Here is a 19,869-nt window from a genome sequence, read left to right on the forward strand (position 1 = left end):
ATCCAATATTCTTACATGTGGAAAGCCCATATTAGCAGAAAGTCAAAGTCCATATTAAAGAACTTGTAGCATAAAGGCATGACTCCCACTATAAAAAGACACTGACCTGCTAGAAAGAGTGCAGAGACGTGCAACTAAACTGGTTAGGGGGATGGGAGATTTAAATTATGGGGGTATATTGTTATGGTTGGGGCTGTTCTCTCTGGAGAAAATACACTTGTGAGGGGACATGATTACTCTTTATAAGAACATGTCCCTACATGTTAATAGCTCCTATGGCTTTAAATCCCTATAGGTTTCAGATAATTATTTGTCTATTGAATGATTACATTCCCCCCCCATTTTTGCTGTTAAGTGATATGCATATTTCCTACTAGACTAGATGAAATGCAGCGCTGTGTACATACTGTCATTTTCAAAGTTTTTGATGCCAAATTAAGGAAACATTTAGAAGCTGATTAATCACAGTTTGGGCCATGCAGGTAGCAGAGAAAACCCCAGTGCTGTCACACTGCAAACTGTGGGTATGGAAGGGACACTGATGATGCCCTGAGCTGTTCTGGGTGATGCTGTCATTGACTCTGCAGCCAGGTAATTCTTTGTGATAATTGTTAACCTTAAAGGGATACTGTCATGGGAAAAATGAAATCCATTTCTCAAAAGAGCAAACTGATTTTTTTATATTCAATTTTGAAATCTGACATGGGGCTAGACATATTGTCAATTTCCCAGCTGCCCCAAGTCAGTGACTTGTGCTCTGATAAACTTCAATCACTCTTTACTGCTGTACTGCAAGTTGGAGTGATATCACCCCTTCCCTTTTCCCCCCAGCAGCCAAACAAAAGAACAATGGGAAGGTAACCAGATAGCAGCTCCCTAACACAAGATAACAGCTGCCTGGTAGATCTACAACACTCAATAGTAAAAACCCATGTCTCACTGAGACACATTCAGTTACATTGAGAAGGAAAAACAGCAGCCTGCCAGAAAGCATTTCTCTCCTAAAGTGCAGGCACAAGTTACATGACCAGGGCCAGCTGGGAAATTGAAAAATGTCTAGCACCATGTCAGATTTCAAAATTGAATATAAAAAAATCTGTTTGCTCTTTTGAGAAATGGATTTCAGTGCAGAATTCTGCTGGAGTAGCACTATTAACTGATGCGTTTTGAAAAAAACATGTTTTCCAATGACAGGATCTCTTTAAAGGAAAACCTTAAAGGCAAAAGGCTTACTACCATTGACAAACTTCTTCATTACATTAGAACCTCTGCTGGCTTCCACTGCTAAACTTGGCACATCTGCGTTGTAATAAAACAGTACATTGAAAAAAATAACTAAATAATTTTAAAAATACAGAAAAAAATTGAAGTCCAATTACAGACAGTCTCAAAATATCAATCTCTACATCACACTTAAAGTTAATTTTAATGTGAACAACACCTTTCATTGTTTCCCCTTTAGAAAAAGGTTTGCAAGTGATTACTCACTGAAATATTGGAAAGCAATTTACTGTACCACAACAGTTGGCAAGATGCAAGAATTACTGTATTTTATCATGTTTTTTACCCATAGAGCAGTATTTTCTCAGCCTTCTTCCTTGCCGTCCTTTATTCCTTCATTGCTTCAGCCCAGGTACAGCCACATACAGCGGATTTCTGCTCAGAAATGCAAATTGCTCTGACATCCATTAGGTATGTCTCTTAACAGATGTTGTCAATATTTTATAACTACTTTGTATTCCTAGGTTTTCTTTTTTCAATGTCTCATGATTTATTATGTGGAATTATGATAAACCATTTCAGTTTTCTGAGAGATCCGAAACTTAAATATCTAACCAGATGTTGGCTTCCTTTCATTATCCTCCTCTTTTCTTAGTCAAGTTGTGGCTAAATCTTTCCTGATACAAATGTCATGACTATGAACGTTAAGTGAAATATCTTAAACGTATTTATCTGGCAGACACTCAAGCTTTAAACACTATTTCAATGACAACCTATGTTACTGTAACAGACTGTGCTTAGTACAGTCCATGTCATATAGGTTGTGATTAGCCGTTGAAAGGGCATGTTGTGCAAAGGTCAATAATTAGATATTAATGCTTTTCTACACCGGTGATGAGTTGGAGATTAATAACAATTGCTTATTTACAGATGTAGTAGGGGTGTATAAGTGTATGCCAGTCAATATGACCAAAGGTTTCTCTTACTTTGATAGATTGTGATGAGCTTAGCACGTTAGCATTCATTTCCTATATAAGCATGCAAGCTTTCAGACTATTTTGCATGCTGTAACTTGCCAGTGAAGGTCAAACACATGGGGCATAATTCCACTCTAATTTGGCAAACCACCAGACTTTAGGCTGTGAAATTTACTTAACTCATATTTCAGAAACTCAGTTTACAGAGGTTTCGTTTGTTCATGCTCTCAAGAGAAAATAGCTTCATCCTGTCAGTATTTTTGTGAAATAAATAAACTAGGCATACTTGGAACCCAGATTTGAACCCAAATCCCCTTAGGTCAGTTGGCAAGGTAATACACATTAGGAACTCTATGCTATCCTGTGTGTTGGTGAATAAATGCAAGTGGTGACCTGAACAACCTACTGGCTTTATAGACTAGAATAAAGGATTGCTGGGGTTCTATATGATCAGAATGTTAGCATTCCAAGGCCTATGCCTGACACCTACTAACTACCCCAAAAGAAGAGTTTACTTATTTTCTTATGAATCATTTTTTTCAAGAAGACATACACCTAATGTATTGTGCAATGTTTACCGCAGTCATTGTGCAGAAAATTTAATCCATTAAAGGTGCTTCACCCAAAGCTGCTTCTTTAACTTCCATATAGTTGCTTCCTTCTTAATAATCAGCACATATAATTTTTACGCCAAAGTGTCACCATCCAGTCTTATAAGATCTTCAGGGCAATTGAGTCAGATTAATCAAAACAAAAGTGATAGTGTGCAAATTTAGATAATTCAGTCACATGTGTGTCAGGAGCCTCTCCCCGTCATCGATACAATGATTCTAAAATGATGCCGAAAATGCTTTATTGTGGTTAAAAAAATTGACGATTGTGTCCAAAATTGCACTTTGCAACCTGCATTTGTTCTCAATCTGACTAAGGTAGAAATAGTGCTGTCTTGGACTAAACACAGACTGGTTTTCTAGATTCTTCCCTGGAGATACTGTCTGACATATTCTTAGTGAACAACCTGGAACAAAGCAGGTACTCCCTTCCAGTTACCTAGCAATGTCTTGTTTGGTTTTAAAAATGTGAAATATAATATTGCAGGAAACCGTGTCCCTGAAATATAAGATATTTACATTTTTGACAGTGCATTCCTTTTCCCTTACAAAATAGTTAAACCAAATATTTCTTCAAGCTGTTCAAATGTGGGTCTATATCTAAAGTTTAAATCAGTGGCATGGCTGCAGAGGGAGCAGGCCCCATGACTGTGAGGGGGCTCAAAGGAACAGGATTCCTACAAGGAGGGAATCGTAGGAGGAGGGGGTCATGGGTGACACATGACGTATGGGAAATTATGGAGGGTCTTCCAACCTGACAAGTACCCTTAATCCTTCAGGGATAGGAGGCCCAAAAACACAGGATCCCCTCATGCAAGAAAATCTCCTGCTTGAAAAATAATTTCTGAACAAGAAGACATAAGGGGACATTTACTAACTCCAAATACAGTTCATGGTATGCAAAGTGTGACATCCATTAAAGGGGTGGTTCACCTATAAGTTAACATTAACTAAGTTATGGAATGTCCTATTCCTAGCAACTTTACCATAGATTTTCTTTTTTTTTTTTTTTTAGTCTTTAGTTTTTGCGTTTCTTTTCTGTCTCTTTTCAGCTTTCAAATGGGAGTCACTGAACCCAGTAGCCAAAAACTGTTGCTCTGTGAGGCTTCAATTTAATGGATATTGTTATTTTTATTACTTATTTTTCTATGCAGGCCCTCTCCTGTTCATATTACCATTTTCATTCAAACTGCCTTGTTTCTAGAGTAAATAAGACCATAGCAACCAGATAGCTGCTGAAATATCAGACAGGAGAGCTGCTAAACAAAAATCGAAATAATGGAAATACCATAAAAAATGAAGATTGCAGTTAATTTAAAAGGAGAATTACTATTTTAAAGGTACTTGCATCCAAAGTCTCTTCTTGCAGTTCCATATAGTTGTGCACTGTGCTGCTGCGTTCCTTCCATCTCCTGCTATGATTTTTGCATACAATACCCTGTGTTACTGAAGTAGAAAACTTGCATATAATGTATTTTTTTTTTACAGCAAACTGATGCCATCCAAACTTATAAAAATCGCCAGCACAATTGAGTCCAATAAGTGTCAAAGTTCATGCAGAAGTGTGCAAATTGAGTTAAATTAACTGTGAGTGTGTGCATCTCCCACTTGTGGACATTAGTACTAGAATTATGGGGTAAAAGCTACATACTGTATGACTCTGGTTACTTTAGATATATCAGGCAACTCCCATCCAGTTACCGAGCAATGCCTTGTTTGGCTTTAAAATACTAAAATATAATGTTGCAAGTGCATATTTTAAAAGGAATGGTGTCTCTGAAATGTAAAATATTAGCATTTTTGGCAGTGCATTCCTTGTTAGCTTAGAAAGTAAATTCCTTCAAACTGTTCAAATGTGGGTCTGTATTTGTAATGTTACCCAAATGGCATAACTACAGAGGTGCCAGAGCCCACAATATTAAGGGGCCTGGGGGAACAGGGGGGCCCACAAGGGGGCATGTGAAATTATGGAGTCTCCATTTGTTCAGGGGGGCCCAGGTCCCCACAGTTACACCCCTGAATTAAAATGTATGGAGGTAATATAATAAAAGTTTTCCCCTGGTACAATAACCCATAGCAACTAATTAGCAGATAGCAATGTCTGGTCACCTGCACTTGGGCAAACTTTGTGTGTTTTATTACATATGGGTGTTTGCATGTATGGAATGCAATGCGTTACACCTTGCCTGGTCTATTATGCATAAACATATATAACATTTACTGGTAACTTGGTTTTTTTTTGAAAATACTGTTATTCTGTGAAAATACTGTTATTCTGTAATTAGTTGAAAAATAACATTTAAATCTTTATCTTGCTTTTAATACAACCTTTTCTTCCCCTCCAAAAAATAAATATACTGCACGAATATATATTGTATACATACACACGTATATACATATACTATATACTATATATAATGTATACAAGCTATTAGCTGCTGAACAGAGTGAATGTATTCTTATTCTTCCTACGTTATGTCCCAATGCTTTATAGAGAGATGAAGGCTTCATTGGCAGCCAGTCTGCATTCTGTGCTAGCTGTGGATTGCCTAAAAATCAGGGTAATGCTGCTACAATTAGATTTTTGTTCATGTCTCTTGGCCGAGGGGCTTCACATCCATTTTAAATGGCAGCAGATTATGGCGAACAAATACACTGTGATGTGCTAATAAGCTTTATCTATGGCATGCATTCAATTGTCAACACTTTTGCTGCTGTCAGAAGGTTGAAAATGGAAGCCAAATCTTTTATTTATTCCTTTACAGCAAAATCAAGCCCAAATAAGGTGATTGGGTACAGCCTGCAGATTCCAGAGTTGAAAGCTGGCCAAGTCTCTCCTTGGAAAAGATGTAAGAGAAAGCCTTGTGGTGTCTCAGGGGACTGTGGCATCCAATGATGTTCTTTGTGAGTTTAAAGCAGCCTGAAGCTTAACCACATCTAGTTGCTCTCTGCACACTTCAGGGAAGCTTCTCCTGGTAAAAGTCTTGCTTCCATCCTCGCTGCAAAAGGGCTCCTGAACTAAAGTCAAGATGGAAGCAATTAAGAAGAAGATGCAGATGCTTAAGCTGGATAAGGAGAATGCCATAGATAGGGCAGAGCAAGCTGAAGCAGATAAGAAGGCAGCGGAGGACAAGTTCAAACAGGTATCTTTCAGCAGTCAGCACTGTCTAGAAAAATCTGTCAAGAGATAAGAACCCTACCAGCCTACACTTTCTGTTACTGCTGTTGCTCCTAAAAGCATCTTTTATTTTGGTTCATTCATGGCTACACTTTGTCAAACTCATTTGAAACAGCTTATTTTATTACTTTACTTTTTTACTTTTAGTTTTTCATTAATAGATTTTTAAATTTGATTTTTATAGGCTGAAATCAATGGTGATGAACTTTTAGTATGTTATTGATGGACCTATTCCATCTGTAACATACCTTTTCAGTTGGTCTTTTTTATGCTTTTTGAATTAATAAAATTATCAAGTTATCAAGTTGCCAGGTGGTAACTGACCATGGCAATCAGAAAATATAGTGCATGCTTTAATTTTATTCTTCTTCTGCATAAGGCCCCTTTCTATTCTATTTCCATTTGGACTTCAAAACTGTTGCTAGAGTAATTTAGACCTAGCAGTCAGATAACTGTTAAAATTCTAGGTTTATATGCTGACCCACAAAAAAAAAAAAAAAAAAAAAAAAAATTCTAATCAAATGTAAGTTGTATTAAAATACCACTGAGCTCATATTAAGTAATGACAGTATATTAAAGTTATACTACAAGTTATTTTATTAACATTATCTTAATGTTTTTATAAGTTCCGTTGAGAAACCTCTACTTAAACTCCAATGATGATCTTCTCACCAACACTCCCAATCCATCTTAAATGTTCCCTTTTGTGCTGTGTACAGCAGGGTTCCCAAACTTATTAGACCATGGCTTTCTCCAAAATATTTTAGGTTAGAAGATCCTTACATAATATTTTCCAAAGCAGTGTCATTCCATCAGTGCAAATGGTCTTAAAATCAAAGGAGCACAAATAGTTTAGTGAGTCTGTCAGATGCAGCAGTTCTTATGACATGAAATCATTTGTGGCCTAATACTTAAAGGGTATGATAATGAAAAAATAAAAAACTGTTTAAAATACATTTCTAAGAATGCAAGTTTTCAATTAAGACGAGTCGAGCAATTTGGCACCAGGACGATAGTCATAGGAACTTTTGATTGGCGATTCAAATGAAGAAAGCAAATAACTGATTGGCTGCTGTGGTTTACAGCACTGATGTGCATTTGCACTTATGCTGCACAACAACACTTATATTTTTTCAGAAGCTGAACTGTCTCATGTAAGTGTTTGTCATTCTTCTATGTTGAGCTTCAAATCCACAGTAAAGTAAGTAGGTAGGTAGGGCTCATTTATCAATTCTAAAGGCTCAAGTGCTAGAGTACTAAGGGGTGCAAAATTGTATCCATTGGGCCCACATCCACAGCCTTTTATCTGTACCATAGACTGGTATATTTTTAATACCAGAGCGCAGGTCTGGCACTAGCCTTAATAGGTAATACTGTAGTGGCTCAGGGTACTTCTGAGCGAGCACCATGTTGTGATCTTCTTCTTTGTTTCTTTTCTTGCCCCGGGTCAACACATGTGCAGTACAGTGAAAAATCCAGCTTTTTTCTACTGTACATGTGCACCCATCAAAAAGAGGGAAGTAACAGGAAAAGATTGTGCCATGGTGCTCACTCAAAAGTACCCCAGGCCTGTGTTCCTGTTAGCAATAATTCGCACCATCCTGGGGTAGCAGGTAAGTCATTATAATCACTGACAAAGAGCACAAAAATAGGACACTGTCCACCATTTTTAATGGCACAATGTTTGCTTAAAAACATTAACCTATAGAGTCCAATAAGATGCTTGTATTGAAGGAGAAGGAAAGGCATTTTTATGTGGGGGTGCCAAAAGTTAGGCACCTCCACGTGATTGTATCTACTTACTTGACACCCTGGGTCAGTGCACGCATAAGGAGAAAACTGCACCAACCCGGGGTTAGTCCAGTGAGAACCATGGAGCGATTGTCTTCCTGCTTCTCTTTTCTTCAATGTTCCCGGGGCAGACGCATGTGCAGTAGAATGAAATAGCCTGCTTTTTCATTAAACTGCGGCTTTTCCCTCTACTGCGCACGTGCAGCCGCGAGAAGAAAGAAACAGGAAGACAATCGCTTTGTGGTGCCCGCTGGAATAACCCCAGGCCAGTGCAGTTTTCTGCTGAGGACTGGCCCAGGTTTTCAGGTAAGTAAATACAATCACTTGGGGATGCCCAACTTTTGGCTTTCAATGTGCTCACTGTCCCCTGCAGCCAAAAAAACAATTGGTATGAGAGGCTACAGTTTTTTTATTATTCCTGTTTATTACTTATGTTCCTATCAAGACCCTACTCTTTTTTAAATTCAAATCTTTCAATTAAGTATCGACAAAAACAAAAAGCTAAACAAATTAAAGACAAAATAAAAAATGATGCCCAGTTGCAAAGTATCTTAGAATATCCCTGTCTGCATTGTACTTAAAGTTTTATTGTACTTACTGTGCCACAGGTGAGACACAACTTGCTGTGTTTGGAAGGTTAGTACAGTATAGTGAGTACAGTCAAAGAAAAAGGTGCTGCATGGGTAAGCAAGAGTAATGGCCCATATGTGAGAGTGCTATTAAATGGGAAGTCTTGCAGGCCACCTGCTGATGATGAACTACAGTAAAAATCCCAGTGTTTGGGAGTTGCAGTACAGCATAAGTGCATAAGTGCAAAGTTTATTGAATGCTGATGGGTGCAGGTTTGTACCCATTCGCATACATAGTGCTCAGTTTTGAACTGGGATGCATGGGGCCCATCGGCAAACTTTAGACTGTGGGCCCACTTTCCAAACTATTATTCCCCCTCTCCTCACTCAACCTCTTTATTCTCCTAGTCTTTTATATTTACTTACTATACTGTATTCTTCCAATATTGTCTCTTTTTTCCCCATAAAGAAATAGGGAATGACCCAGTAACGTAACCGAGATTTGGCCGATGCGGCCAAAAATCTGCAGTGTGCGAGCTGCCGGGGGGCCCTGAGGGGGTGCGGACCCTGGCCCAATTGCACCCCCTGCTCCCCCGGTAGTTCCGCCACTGGAATGACCATGAAACTTGGTTACAAGTGAAAGGGTCCACTGACATCTGGGATCCAGTTGGGCCAGTCTGACACTGATAGTGCTAGAGTAAGTCATTGGTAAATAAGCTCTATGAAATTCACCATTGTTTCTTTTTAAGTTTGATATGGATTTCGTTCACAATTTGCATTGTGCACAATAACAATCACTGTTGTAAAACACATTTCCCAAGATGACATCAGAAGTACATGGCAGCTGTTAGGTAGGAATATTTGCAAAGCAGTAACAGAAGAGTAACTTGTAATACAGGTATGGGACCTTGGGTTTTCAAATTAAAGGAAAACTATATCCCCCAAACAATGTAGGTCTCTATAAAAAGATACTGCATAAAGCAGCTCATATGTAAAACCTTGCTTCATGTAAATAAATACTACTAATAATATACTTTTCTAGTAGTATGTGCCATTGGGTAATCATAAATAGAAAATTGCCATTTTAAAAAATAAGGGCAGCCCCCTGGGATCATACAATTCACTGTGTACACAAACATGCCAAACAAGCTATACTTGTTAGGTCACATGAAGCCTTTTGCTTCCACACTTCTTCCTGTTACAGTTAGAGTTGTAGTATTTCTGGTCAGGTGATCTCTGAGGCAGCACAGAGACTATCACGAAATGGTGGTTCAAGGCAAGAGATGTAAAAGGGCAATATTTACTTAAGTGTATATACCAGTTTGGTTAGATTCTTTAATATGTCACTTAATATGATATAAACTGATGCTTAAGTATTCTTTTTGGGGTATAGTTTTCCTTTAATGGAAATAATTTCAACTTTAAATAAACCCAAGAGGCTTGTTTAGCCTCGAATAAGAATTACATCTTAATTGGGATCAAGTGCAAGGTACTATTTTATTATTACAGACAAAAAGAGAATGTGTTTTAAACATTTTAATTAATTAAGATTAAGTCCATGGGGGATGACATTCCTGTAATTTGGAGCTTTCTGGATAATGGGTTTCCGGATAACAGTTCCCATATTTGTACAGTAGAACAGTAACATGGCAAGGTACAGCTTGAGATCCCATCAACAACATTAGAATAACCCAAAAGCTGAAAGAGAGGAGGATCCAACAAATCAGTTCCACTTTAAAAAAAACGTTAACAGGAAATAAAGTAATCCTGCCATCCAACTCAATGGCTTTAAACACATCAGAGGCAGAACTCCCACTGCTTTGTTGGACGTCATGAACCCTCATGTGATAAACATTTGGATACTGAGGCTTGGAGCCTTGGGAATCACTGACATTTCCATTGAGCTCAACAGACTGGAATTCCGATCTGCTTAATATTGTGTTTTGTGTGTATGCATGCATGCCTTCTGTAGCGGAAAGAGGCTTAAAACTTCAGTTGTAATGGGCACCCATCACTGCCAGAGCAACTCTTCTGCGTGTACAGCTGTGTGCATTAAAAATGAAAGCATGCAATTAGATTACCGTATAGTCTGCACTCCTAGAGAATGCATGAGGCAGCATTATATAAATCACAGTCTGGTAAACTGACCTGAGGTTTTTCTATAGCCAACTGGTAGACCCTTTAATGGCCTATTAAAATATGTTATACTGCATAAGACACATTCTGGCATAAAATGCTAATCACTTTTTTTAGTGAATATAATGTAGGGATCGCAATGGGCTAATCTCTTCTAACATTTTGAAAGTCCCTAGTCTGTCACCTATGCCCAGTTGGTCCAGGGGTAGCGTGATACATTTCTATCCATAGTGTTTAAACAAGAACTAAAGCTTAAAGTAACTAAAGAAGTAGGGCAGAAATGTTGTACATTATGATTTGGGCTTTTGTATCAGTCCGAGACCTCCATGACCCATCTTCTTTTCTGCTCATTCACTGCACATGCTCAGTGCTGCTGTCAGTTACTAAGATTAGGGACTGAGTCGCAATATACCGAATATTTATTAAATAAATGTCACAATATAAGGCTGATTAGTAAATAATTCAGATTATTGGTACATGGCAGCTCAGAAACCAACACAATTTGCATTAGAACTAATAATCAGCCTTGTAGCATCTGCTTTTATATGATAGACAAACCTTATTTTCTGTTTGATGATTAGCGACAACCATTTAGCTGAGTTTTTCAACAGCTGCTCACAGCCCACTGAGCATGTGCATGTCGCAGACACTTCTAACAAAATCCAAGATGGGAAACTCCTCTGACAACTTTAAAGGCTTGGACCATTACTACTGTAGAGATGCTGAACCTTTAATCTGGTTCAATAAGTTCTGTGTATAAAATATGGCATTTCATTTTTAGGGTTTAGTTCTCCCTCAATGGGAGGGAGCATGTGGCTCACCCTTTTGGACTCTACCTAGTACTGGTGCTGGATGAGCTTGGAGCATAAGGACCAGAATCCAAGCTTTACAGTAATATTTACATTCACCTACGATTTGTCCAGAATTGTCCAAACTACTTGCCTAAAGAATAAACATTACAACTGGAATAAATATAATGCTTCCATAACTATAACAGTATGTATTACTTTACCACATTATGCTCTCTGCTGCTCCAGGTTTTGCATTTTATCTCTCCTCTGGTAGCATAACAGTTAATGAATGAGCTATAAATTTCTGTAGTTTGTAAGTATCTGACAAGGAAACAGAAATTCTCTTCCTTATTTGGCTATAATGTCTGGACGGGAGCTGGAAGTTGGTTACACGCCAAGTGCTAAAATGTCTTAAATACGATCAGCCCAAACTTCAGGAATTGCTTAATAAAACAGGAGTTTGCGTATTGATATTACACCATCAAAATGTTTTTTTGTTGCACTGGCCTGTGTGTCACTTGCGCAATGGAATCTAAATGGAATGTTTGTACCAGCATATCCAAATACATTTTCTATAAGCACTGACCGTTAGAATGCTAGCTGTTCTCTGAGCTATAACATGTTTATATTTTATTATTGCATCACCCTCTGCCATCCTCATTAAAAATGAACATAGGTTTCTCAGTATCCCCATAGTGTCCACAGTTTAGCAGCTGCCAACAAGCAATTTGAAGCTGACAAACACGGAATACAAATAGAAATATGGGATTAAACATAAATGTAACTGGAATTCAGCTCAGGCCTGATACACTGCATTATTCAATCCGAGTAAAGCATGATTTACTGCTTGGGTTGGATATCATATGCAGCTGCACATACTTCTACTATGATGTCTCACATAGTCTGATACAATACTGTATTGTTGCTGCCAGTTTGGTCAGAACTCCACTCAGAATTCCTTATCTGTAAGAGCTTTGGTGGCTACCTTGGCAGATGCCAGAAGTAATTTCAACAGTGTTAGTCTGGCCCACAGGTATGCCAGAAAACACAGAGTGGGCCCAGATGTCAATGAACCCTCAAGCTTACCTAAACATTTGCCTATTATGCCTATACCATAGTCATTAGTCACAACAGAAGAATAAGGGAGGCTGTTGAGTACTGGTAATCTAGTTCCCCTGTTTGTCCAGTTTATCTCATGAAATAAAAAAAAAACAAAGATTTTTTCATAAAACAGGCAAATAATGTGTTCAGCGCAGCCCTATTCATTGCGCTCATGTTAAACCAGAAAGTATGCTGCCCCTTAAAGGAAAACTATATCCCCCAAACAATGCAAGATATTGCATAAAACAGCTCATATGTAAAATCCTGCTTCATGTAAATAAACCATTTTCATAATAATATACTTTTCTAGTAGTATGTGCCATTGGGTAATCATAAATAGAAAATTGCCATTTTAAAAAATAAGGGCCGCCCCCTGGGATCATAGGATTCACTGTACTCACAAACATACCAACAAACCATACGTTAGGTCACATGAGCCAATTAACAGACAGAGTTGTGTCTTTTGCTTCCATACTTCTTCCTGTTACAGTTAGAGTTGAAGTATTTCTGGTCAGGTGATCTCTGAGGCAGCACACAGACCATCACGAAAATGGTGGCTCAAGGCAAGAGATGTAAAAGGGCAATATTTACTTAAATATATATTCCAGTTTGGTAAGATTCTTTAATATGCCACTTAATATGATATGAACTATCTGTTGCTTAAGTGTTCATTTTGGGGGTATAGTTTTCCTTTAAATAATAGCCAGAGGGCCACAGATTGGGCATCTTTGATTAAATGAGTAACAATTAATACACCAGTGTAGGAGTGTTATGATTTAACTACAACACTTTGTCTTGCCACCTCTCCATCATGCCCTAAAATTGGCAAAGCAAGAAAAATCTTCAACTGAAACTTGCAGGGATAAAGAGAATAGGGAAATAGTTTCTGCTCAGTTAAGAGTATTGGAGGCATGAAATATCTTTCTGGTAGTCTGTAGTAACTTTTTAGATGTCGGTTATATTTTAAACATATTTAATTTACCAGTAGTGGTACTTTCTCCATTTCACAGGGATATAACTAATCTGATGCCAGAAATCTCACAGGTTTAAATGCCTTATAAGTGGCCTTTTAACCATCACTGTAATTGGCCTTTTAACCATCTGTAATTACATCTCCTTGGTTCTGAATTGCACAGAACTTTAAAACTTGGCTGAAATACAGGGTCACTGTGTTTTCCCCACCCACACCCCAAAATGATACCACCTTAATAAAAGAACTCTACTCATATATTTGGATTGCACAACAGCTGTGTGGTTTCTGGGCATCTGTAAAAGAGAATATCTAACAAGTTAAGTCACATGGCTAATTTTGCACCAAATGATTGGGTAAACAATACAAGACATTAAGCAAGCACGTTATAAAGAGCTAAGGGCATAGTATCACAGTATAGGACAGATTTAGAGGCAGTACAACATGAGATCATTTCTTCATTTTAATATGCACTAGATTAGTTTGGGCATTTGCAAAGGGGTTAAAATGCTTTACCAGCTGCTCTTTCTAAAAACAAAACAGCATTATGCTTAGCATAAGAAAACCTTATCTTACAAGTGTAAATATTGTAAAAGATAGATTTTTAAATGGAAATGGGTTAAAACATGAAAAGCTATCTATAATTAGATATATATAATTATAGTGTGGTTTTGGGCAGGATAGTCTTCTTCCTTGTAATTTGGTGCCTGCTTTATTTTTATGATGCAAATAGATCGAGCACAGCAAACCTCAGCACATATTCCCCTTTCCAGCTCTGTAGGAAGTAAGAAAACCTGGTAAGAATTTGGTAGGATTATTTTCTTAGCCCCCAGTGGCGCTTTTGTTTAAAAGAGCTACATTTGATACATATTTAAAAATGAAAAAGCCCTGAGGCTCCATCAATGATCATATTCATATAGTAAGGGAACTAAAGAAATAAATTCATAGGTTTGTTTTTTTTGTTTTTGTTTCACTGTAATTTCAGATTTCTTGGGTTCAAGCTCCCTTTTACAGACATTCAATCTGCACCACTACTTTCAGCCCCATAAGAGAACCAGCCCACAGTTCTGGAACCTCTGCTGCACATCATATTAAATGTTTTGAATTGAGATGTACAGCAGACAGGCAAATTGTCCACTTGCACTAGAGATAATAATTAAAATATTATAGTTAAAAATATATAACACACACACACACTCTATCTCTCTCACACTCTCTCACACTCTCTCTAGTATATATTTAGTCCAAGGACTGCATTCTCTGTATAATGTGTTCCATTATTTTAACACATTGTACATATAACTGACATTCCGGGCCCCTACTGGGACCTTTCCCAAGAATTTCAGAAAGGTCCCAATAAGAACTGAAACTTTTGCTATATGAACAATGTGTTAGAATAAAGGAACGCATCTGTATCAATACTTAGGGGCCCATTTACTTTGCTCGAGTGAAGGAATAGAATAAAAAAAACGTTGAATTTCAAATGTTTTTTTGGTTACTTTGACCATCGAATTGGCTACTTCGACCTTCGACTTCGAATCGAACGATTCAAACTAAAAATCGTTCGAATATTCGACCATTCGATAGACCTTCGACTAAGACTTCGAATGAAACGATTGTAACTAAAAATCGTTCGAATATTCGATAGTCGAAGTACTGTCTCTTTAAAAAAAACTTCAACCCCCTACTTCGCCACCTAAAACCTACCGAAGCTCATTGTTAGCCTATGGGGGAGGTCCCCATAGTCTTTGTAAGTTTTTTTGGTCGTAGAAAAATCGTTCGATCGATTGATTAAAATCCTTCTAATCGTTCGAAGGATTTACATTCGACAGTCGAATATCGAGGGTTAATTAACCCTCGATATTCAACCATATGTAAATCTCCCCTCTAATGTCACAAACTAACGAGACTCCTCCATCCTATATTAAAATTTGGGAGCAGGGGTTACATCAAACTTTAGACCCAAAGGCTTGGGAGAAGATGTGGGAAAGAACATATAAATGTTTCATTAATTTAGGTAGAAACCTCATAAAAAGTCCTTACCAGATGGTACTTGACTCAATGCTTGCACAAAATGTTTCCATCCCAATCCTCAGCTTGCTTTAGGAACTGCAGAGGGGAAGGAACGATGGCCCATATATGGTGGCAATGCCATTTAGTACAAAGGTATTGGTCAAGAGACTTTGGAATAATTGATTCTATTAGCCAGATTCACAAAGACCCATGGATAGCTTTATTTAACAACTGGATACCTAATATTAATGGTAATTCCAGAAAACTAATCACATTTATTCTCACAGCAGCTAAACAACTGATTGCTAATTCATGGAGGACTCCAAACCTTTCAATCCCGAAATTAAAAGCACGCATTATGGCATATGATGAATGATAAATTAACCTCCTTCCTATCAGGGACTCCGCAAATTTTCTACAGATATGGCAACAATGGGCACCTTGAGCTACCAGCTCGGGACTAAGTATATCATCTCTTTCAGAATAGGACCAACAGTGTGTAAGAGAGTGAATTGTGTTGTGGGTGGGTGAAAGAGTTAAAATGTTGTTTGTGAATTATGTGATGTTAATGAGAGTTTGTATGTAAAACTGTGTAAATGGTTATTTAAAAAGGCCACTAGGTGGCAGTAGAGTGTTATAGTTAGAAGCAATAAATTAGTTAATTAACCCTCGATATTCAACTAGGAATTAAAATCCTTCGACTTCGAATATCGAAGTCGAAGGATTTAGCGCAGATAGTTCGATCGAACGATTAAATCCTTCGAATCGAACGATTCGAAGGATTTAAATCCAACGATCGAAGGAATATCCTTCGATCAAAAAAAGTTAGCCAAGCCTATGGGGACCTTCCCCATAGGCTAACATTGACTTCAATGAATGGGATGCAGGAATGGTACTTGTAAATAAAATGTTACTGGGACTCATTAAAATGGATCTGCAACAACAGCTGCCATCCATCTTCATAGTGTATCTAGACAGACTGTACTATCACATTAGTTAATGCTCCTAATGTTTCATCTGAGTAGTATTTGTGCTTCGGAAGCATTGTGTATAAATGTCCTTTATTATCCCCCCCATGAGCAAGTATATGTAAAGGTTAATTGTCTGTTTAGAGATCTAGTTAACTGTAGGAAAAGCTTGGATATTAGATTGTATTCTTATTTCTGCAGCATGGCTACTGAGTTTCTAGGACTGCTATGATAATTCTCATACAATGCAACCTGTAAAATATATATTCGTAATCAGTTCATAATGATGTCACTTGTGCCACACTCCTTCCTCATTGTGTTTGATAATAAATAATGTATCACCTGTTGTACAGTATGAGAATATTATAAGTTACATCAGAGTTCCCGTAACAGTTAAGATACCACTGGAGTCACATGTCTTATTTAAACTTGTGTATTAATAATACCTTAAAATATGAGGATATTAGAAGCAACTTTAAGATTCCATGATCTCTGTAAAGCAGTTAGCCCATGGAGCCCATGGTTATGGAATTCATAAGGGATTTCAAATATACTTGCATTTAATCATACCCATAAGGGGTCCAAGGGTGACTTGTAACTGTAGGTACAGTTTAGACCATTTTGGAACCTGAGGCAGCAGATCCCACCAATCCCTGCTACTCTCCCTACCTGACCTCTCTTAAAGGAAAACTATACCCCCAAAATGAACACTTAAGCAACAGATAGTTCATATCATATTAAGTGGCATATTAAAGAATCTTACCAAACTGGAATATATATTTAAGTAAATATTGCCCTTTTACATCTCTTGCCTTGAGCCACCATTTCGTGATGGTCTGTGTGCTGCCTCAGAGATTACCTGACCAGAAATACTACAACTCTAACTGTAACAGGAAGAAGTGTGGAAGCAAAAGACACAACTCTGTCTGTTAATTGGCTCATGTGACCTAACATGTATGGTTTGTTGGTATGTTTGTGAGTACAGTGAATCCTACGATCCCAGGGGGCGGCCCTTATTTTTTAAAATGGCAATTTTCTATTTATGATTACCCAATGGCACATACTACTAGAAAAGTATATTATTATGAAAATGGTTTATTTACATGAAGCAGGATTTTACATATGAGCTGTTTTATGCAATATCTTTCTATAGAGACCTACATTGTTTGGGGGTATAGTTTTCCTTTAACTGTCCCCACAGCAGTATCACATTAGCAGTTAAAGGATAAGTAAACCATTAAAATAAGTGAATGTAAAATTGATGAGAGTGCTATTCTAAGCATGTTTGCCCTTTACATTCATTGTTTGTTTTCTTTTAATTCCAAGATATACTTGATACATGTATGGTTAATGTGAATGATGTTACAACTGCAGCACCTGTTAGTCAGTTTCCGACCATGAAGTAGGAGGAGATTGTCAGGAGAAACAAAGAGGGGTGGTCTGATGTTCTTCTGTTTAGCGAAAATGTGAAAAGTTATTGGAGATTTAAATTTTTTTCCTAAGCAGAAGAACATCAGAGCATTCCTCTTTCTTTCTCCTGACAACTTCCTTGGCTATTTGGTGGCCAGAATGGTTGGAAACTGACCAGCAGGTGGCACTGTTGTAACAAAGGTCATTCATATTGATCTCTGTAAAGTAGCTAGCCCATGGAGTTAACTGGTGAGTCCTGGTGAGCTGGTGAACCATGGTGCTTCTGCCACCCTGAACCCGACAGAGCTCAACAGCCGACACCAGACTTGCTCCCAACAAATTGAATGCAAATGCTGTTTTGAACACACACTCTGGAAATGATGCAAACTTTGTTCTAGAAGTCACATCTTCACTTGATTTGTGTTAAAATGCAAGCACAATTGTGTCTGTTTTGACAAATCCATTTAGTGCAAATCACTTGTACAGATCAGTTAGGAACATCATAGTGGTGCTCAGCATATTTTCTAATATTCTAAATCTTAACTCGTGTAAAGGTTTCAAGAAATAATTTACAAAAATGTATTTGTAACTATAATATCTAATCAGCACAGTTTGGGGATGTTTGGAGAGCGGAGATAGTAAAGTAGTGCATATCATATATGGAATAGATGAAAAGTTCAAAATACAACAGACATAATTCCTACAATATGCATTTTGGCTATAGAAGTAGAATGTTACCAAATATTTATCTAATAATGTGCTCCTCAATTCTGAAACACAACTCTTTCTTACTACTGAACCCCCATATTGATATCTGTATCACCAGGTAGAGGATGAGCTTGTAGCCCTGCAGAAGAAGCTGAAGGGAACAGAAGATGAGTTGGATAAATACTCTGAAGCTCTGAAGGATGCGCAGGAGAAACTGGAACAAGCAGAAAAAAAGGCAACTGATGTAAGTATTGTGATGCATCTCTCTATATTGAGGAAATCTTTATTTAAAAGAAAACCGACACTTTCCTATAATTGATAAGAACCTCAGCCAGAGAAGCTCTTCAATATACTGTTCTATTGGCCTTGGATGGATCTGTTCTTCTTGATAACAGTTTAGCTTTTTCTGACCAGGCAGCAGCTGCTTCTAGTTTCTCTTCTGTCAGAGACTTTATTCTGGTACTATTATAAATGCTAACAGAGGATAAAAAAGGAAAACTGTAAGTTTGGAAAAGCTTTTTCATGAAGGGTTTCCCTCTTTGGTAAAAGAAAGCACAATCCTACTATATTTGTTATTCATTTGTCCAGATGAATCATATTGTCATTAAGGGGTGGTTCCCCTTTACGTTTAAGTTTAGTATTTTATAGAATGACCAGTTCTAAGCAAATTTTTATTTGGTCTTAATTATTTATTTTTTGTTGTTTTAAAATGAAATTATTGTTTTAAAACTGAGTTGTTTTTTTTTTTATATAAGAGCCTGTTTGTGTGTAGGTGAGCATCTTAGTGAATCTGCTTGTGTCTGGACTTGGTGTAAAACAGAGGAATCCTGCATTCTTGCCTTAACATAAAATTCCTGTTTGCTAGAACTAAAGATTTTGGTTACAGTTTGTTTCTTGCTGTAAGTAGTATAACTAGGTTCATCTTATGATAGCACAACCCCTAGCTATCCCCACCTACAAACGTCAGAAAAATGATCCCCCTCTATTGTAGTTGCCCTATTTGAGGGTACAAATGCATAACCCCCCCCCCCATTTTCTAGAAGTATGCAACACCCGAAAAGTCTGAATTTTTTGTGAAATCAGAGGAATTGGCGCAAGAGCCTGAAATGTTTGGATTATCATACAAAACCCAGTACAGACCATAATATCTTCAAATTGCAAATAGGACATCTGCCATTGACTTCTACAGGACCTTGACAGGTTGAAGATGGAGTATTTTCGGATTCTGACTTTTTTCATCCTTGGGGTAAAATAAAGCACTTTAATAAATAACCCCCTCACTCATGTCAGAAGTTGGAGTTTTTGAGAGCTGTGGTGGGTTGAGATGTACTTAGAATGTACACCTGTAGTTTTTAAACTGCCTGTTTAAAGACGGCTCTATATATGCTGATTTGAAAGCCCTGCATTGCACTGGTGAGCCACAAT

The 19,869-nt window shown here is 37.6% G+C and overlaps 1 protein-coding gene across 2 annotated transcripts in view; it reads left to right on the top strand.

Moving 5' to 3' along the window:
• The first annotated feature begins 5,748 nt into the window (after positions 1 to 5,748).
• Positions 5,749 to 19,869, top strand: part of tpm4.S (tropomyosin 4 S homeolog) — a 71,209-nt gene continuing 57,088 nt past the window's right edge. The window contains exons 1-2 of one of the 2 annotated variants that reach the window (XM_041572926.1): positions 5,749 to 5,952; positions 18,563 to 18,688. In XM_041572926.1, the coding sequence (XP_041428860.1) occupies positions 5,839 to 5,952; positions 18,563 to 18,688 (240 nt within the window). In that variant the 5' untranslated portion in view covers positions 5,749 to 5,838. The remainder of the gene's footprint in view (positions 5,953 to 18,562; positions 18,689 to 19,869) is intronic. The other variant, XM_041572921.1, reaches the window with a different exon arrangement.

This window comes from Xenopus laevis, chromosome 1S (genome assembly GCF_017654675.1).
Source record: "Xenopus laevis strain J_2021 chromosome 1S, Xenopus_laevis_v10.1, whole genome shotgun sequence".
NCBI lineage: Eukaryota > Metazoa > Chordata > Amphibia > Anura > Pipidae > Xenopus > Xenopus laevis.